Below are 5,000 nucleotides of genomic sequence, written 5' to 3'. Positions count from 1 at the left end.
GCATAATAATAACTGGAACCAATCGGAACCCATCTGTCAATTCGCTATTTACCTATTTATGACGATAAGACTGGCATTAAGGCGAAGTTTTGCTATGACGTTTGAAAGAAAAATTGATGGCTATTCATCACAGTTCAAATGGTTACCCAAATTCAATGTTTCAGACTAAACGTGTCTTCGTAATCTGTGTTTGCTTACATCTTTAATGGGCTAGAAAGTAGACGTAATGTGGATGCAAATTCTAGCACATCGTGTATAGTTTAGCATAATGCCACGGACGTTAGGTCTTCTTCATTTTGTTTTTTTTTTTTTATTAAAGCTCTGCTGTGAAAAGAGTATCCTAAAATTTTACGAAAATCAAGAGGTTCAGAAATCACTGTGGATATCAAAATTAAATATAAACAGAAGTTAGTAACTGCTGAATATTCGAACAAAGGCATTGGGTATTAACACAAAAGAATGTGCAGAAACATACATTCAGTTCGAAGTGATAAATGCATGAATAAATAGATAAATAAATAAAGGTTCTTCTCCTCTTTTATTCCCACAGATACGTTGTCCGTACTCCGGCAGACGGCCAATGGGGAGTCGAAAACAACGGCAAATGGAATGGGATGATAAAGATGATACAAGATAAGGAGGTGAGTGGTGGCGGGTGGGGTGTCTACTCTCTCCTGTACATGACGCCTCAGAGATGAAGTCTGGCCCTTCCAGTTTAGGAACAAACAGGTCTTTGTACATCTGGAGACAGAAGTGGATTTATTACGGAAAGCTAATTTCTGATTTGCATAAGTCAAACTGTTCGTAATGCATATCATTCATAATTATGCTTTGTACACAATGAATTCCATTCGGACAAAACATGTAAAAGTCTTTGGTCACGTTACAAGTTTTCGAGCAACGGTAACAAGGACAGAACAGCTTCCTTCAGAAAAATGCTCCTCTCTCTCTCTCTCTCTCTCTCTCTCTCTCTCTCTCTCTCTCTCTATAACAGACGTCTCTCCTAAAATCAAAGTGTATTTTTCGTTCCAGGTCATCATCGGCGTAGCAGCCTTCAGCGTCTCCGCCCAGAGGATGAAGGTCGTGAACTTCACGAGCAGCATTGACCGCCAGCCTTACACCTTCATGATCGCCCGCCCCAAGGAACTGTCCCGCGTCATGCTCTTCATGGAGCCCTTCACTAACGACGTAAGTGTGAAGGATGTGTTTCGAGGTTCTCTTCTTTCCACGAGGACTTCCTTGTGCTTCAAGGCAGTTGTCTGCTTCCGCGCGTGATTCTTTAAAGATCATAATTCATTTCCTTTTCTTTCTGCAATTAGTATTTTGATTCCTACAAGCAAAATAACTATGCCTTTTATCTTCCCAAAGCCCGGAGGGTTTGAGTCAGGAGGGCATCCATCTGTAAAACGTCTGCCAAAACTCATTACGGACGAGCCGTTGGAAAGGCTCAATAAAAACAGTGATACCCCGACCAGGGGTTAAATCGAGAAGAAGAAGAAGAAGAAGAAGCATGCACATTCCCACATGAAGCAGACGATCGTTCATTTCGTCGTCACTCTCATTCTTTCTCCGTGCGTTGTTGTTGCTACTGCTCTTGTTAGTTCTGTTTCTGTTGTTCTATGTTGACGTTTAGCCAAGTCTCTCCCAATCCAGCGTAGGAAATCGATGAGAGATCCTGTGAAATATTTAGTGACATTGTGTTTTATTCATTGTTAATTTCTCACTTTGGCATTCCAGCTTACTGTACTTACAGGTTGACGTACAGCCTGAGGTACAGCCTGACGTAAATCAAGATGAGATTTATGTTATGTTATAGTAATTAGGACATTTTCGCCGTTAGGCTATGTGCATCAGACTTTGCAATCCTTCAGTTTTCTCTTTATTTGGACAAATAAGTGAAAGTCGACGAGCAGGTTTTCGTAGCGATTTTCGCATGATATTCTAAGAATTTTTTTTAAATATAATTAAATTGCGGAAAAAAAGCAAAGTAGTCAGGCAAGCAAGCAGCTTGATTTTGTAACAATTATCTCCCAAAAACAGATTTGAGAAAGTGCAGTTAAGTGTCTCGTGAAAGCTAGTGAATGTGGTATTCACACCCACACACTAGTGTAATTGCTACACCACGCACGTCCAAGTTTTTGTAGTGACTGCAATTAATTCTGAGACAAGAAGCATCTCTTTCATAATTCAAGCGTAATTGCATTCTCCCTGAATTACGGCTCCATAGTCTTATAATTACTTCTTGGCGCAATTTCAGCCTCATTTTTATTTGAATCCAAGAATGACACTCATTGTCAAGGTTAAGAGATTTTCCCAAATTCAGAGTCTGACAAAATGGCGACGTGACGCCATTATTATCTAAGGGCGTGAGGAGGAGGAAAGAGAAAGAGAGAGAAGAAACAGACATACCATAACTTCGAAGAGAGAGAAGAAACAGACATACCATAACTTCGAAGAGAGAGAGAAGAAAGAGACGTACCCTAACTTCGAAGGAAGCTGGATTAAGAAAGCGGAAGATTCTGCTTCTCCTTCTTCTCCATTTTTGAGGATTTCATTAAATTAATGATTAGAGGAATACTCATCGGTTAAGATACAATTGAAAGCTAGCATTTAAAAACTTGAGATGGAATTGGTTAGCCTGATATTCATTGCCATAAGCGTAGCGTTATAATCTAAAGGCTAAAAGGAATTCCCCAAAACCATAGGGGTATTTTCACAAGTTTTAATTAGGGCGAACAAGGATAGGAGAATAAGAAGATAAAATGGCAATTAAGATATGATAACCAGAATTGTCGAATACTGTAAGCAACTTGCTTGATTTGGATCGAACACAGCGTGTGTGCATATTAGATCAGTTGCCTGTTTAATATATTAATGGATAGCGATAATAGTATGTTATTATCTTGTGCGACATTATGTACATGTTCATGCGAGAAATATTCTAATACACGTGTACTAATGATTTTACTGTCTCTCTCTCTCTCTCTCTCTCTCTCTCTCTCTCTCTCTCTCTCTCTCTCTCTCTCTCTCTCTCTCTCTGGTGTTTACTTCCAAATTATCCTGTGTCCATCCATATTTCTCTTTATTATCAAACATGCCAAGGTACGTCAAGGTCACGTCACGTCGCCGAAACAACTCTGGTCAGTCTTACTTTCAATGTAATATTTCTTTGTTCAACCTTTATCAAGTTCCCTCCGTAAAGACCCTTTCTCTGACTGAACTTTTTCGTTGGTAGTATGACTGGAAAACTGTACGTTAATAATTTCAGCCTAAAGATACTTGCTAAGCAAAATATTACCCCTGATATTAGTGATATTCATTATCAAGCTGAGATTTCCAAGTAGCCGCCCTATTACTGACACTATATATATATATATATATATATATATATATATATATATATATATATATATATATATATATATATATATATATATATATATATATATATATATATATATATATATATATATATATATATATATACAATAAATAAATAACACACACACACACACACACACACACACACACAAGTATGTTAGGTAATGGAGTCGACTCTATCGAACTGAATCGAATATAGAATTTAGACCAAAGGCCAAGCAATGGGAGCTATGAGGTCATTCAGCGCTGAATAGGAAATTGACAGTAAAAGGTTTGAAGGGTGTAACAGGAGGAAAACCTCGCAGTTGCATTATGAATCAATTGTTAGGAGAGGGTGGAAAGTAAGATAGAAAGAGAATATGAAAGGAGGTACAGTAAAAGGAACGAAAGGGGTTGCAGCTAGGGGCCGAGGGCATGCTGCAAAGAACCTTAAGTAATGCCTACAGTGAACCACATGAGGTGCACTGAGGGCACTACCCAGCCCCCTACGGGGGAGTGAACTCTTGCCAGACCTAATATATAACCATTCTAATATAACTAGCCTTGGTAGTGGGTCCTGGATCGTAAATCTCTTATTGAGGCGTCATATATACATAGAGCAGAAGTATCTGTAACTTTTCGAGCAATATTTCAAGGAGTGGAATGACCTAACTACAAAAGCTTGATGCGTTTATAAATCTAGTTATACAAAGGGTTTGTTTTACGTCACAGGGAATAAATGGTTTTACATTAGTGTTCTTGGTTTATTCAAGTTTGAAGTTGTGAAAGTTTCAGGGACGAAATCTCTCTCTCTCTCTCTCTCTCTCTCTCTCTCTCTCTCTCTCTCTCTCTCACAAACACAACCATACAACCAAAAAACGGTAATGAAACTGACATAGTTATTTCGCCTACATAGATATGGATTATGCGAATCTATATTTTTTCTCCAATGAGCTTTTTTACAAAAGGGAGTTTTGGTTTAGGAGAGAGAGAAAAAAAAAACCAACAAGGCATCAGCCACTTACGCATTATCGCCCAACTGCTGAGTCAAGAATGAGACCAAATACAAAAGTTTTCCACAACCTCTCAGTAGTTTTTTTTTTTTTTTTTTTTTTACCTACAATGAAGCCTTGCAAATACTTTTGCTTTCCAACCCTCCCAGCATTTTGTCCTCCGGAAGTGCAAGGTCGATCTCAGTAGTTTTTCCCACCAAGCGCTTGGACTTAAGAGGTCATTCATCGTAAACACTTTTGCTTTCCAACCCTTCTAGTACTTTATCCTCCGGAAGTGCAAAGGTCGATCTCGGTAGTTTCTTCCACCAACAACGAAGCCTTGCAAACACTGTTGCTTCCCAAGCCTTCTAGTACTTTATCCTCCGCAAGTGCAAAGGTCGAGACAATAGCTTGCTCAAAAGTCTGTTCGCAGTCGTCTCTTTCTTGCTGACTGGGATTGCAATCCACTGCCTTCCTAGCCTCACTTTTCCGTGTCGACTGGAACTGAATTATTCATTTTGAACGGCCATATCTCATCACTTCAGCTAGTGGGCATTTGCGCCACTGACAACTTATGAGAATTTCGTCAAGGTTAAGGATATACGAAGAAATGGATAAAAGCTAAACCAATGCTGGCAAAAATAATTC

At 38.9% G+C, this 5,000-nt stretch overlaps 1 protein-coding gene across 1 annotated transcript in view; it reads left to right on the top strand.

Annotated features, from left to right (window-relative positions):
* Nucleotides 1-5,000, top strand: part of LOC136828864 (ionotropic receptor 93a-like) — a 52,421-nt gene that overhangs the window by 33,963 nt on the left and 13,458 nt on the right. Inside the window, exons 11-12 of the mRNA XM_067087142.1 lie at nt 551-641; nt 1,033-1,188. Of these exons, the coding sequence (XP_066943243.1) occupies nt 551-641; nt 1,033-1,188 (247 nt within the window). The remainder of the gene's footprint in view (nt 1-550; nt 642-1,032; nt 1,189-5,000) is intronic.

This window comes from Macrobrachium rosenbergii, chromosome 43, assembly GCF_040412425.1.
Source record: "Macrobrachium rosenbergii isolate ZJJX-2024 chromosome 43, ASM4041242v1, whole genome shotgun sequence".
Taxonomy (NCBI): Eukaryota; Metazoa; Arthropoda; class Malacostraca; order Decapoda; family Palaemonidae; genus Macrobrachium; species Macrobrachium rosenbergii.
Note: the sequence above shows the minus strand (reverse complement) of the source record. Positions and strands in the feature narration are given on the sequence as shown.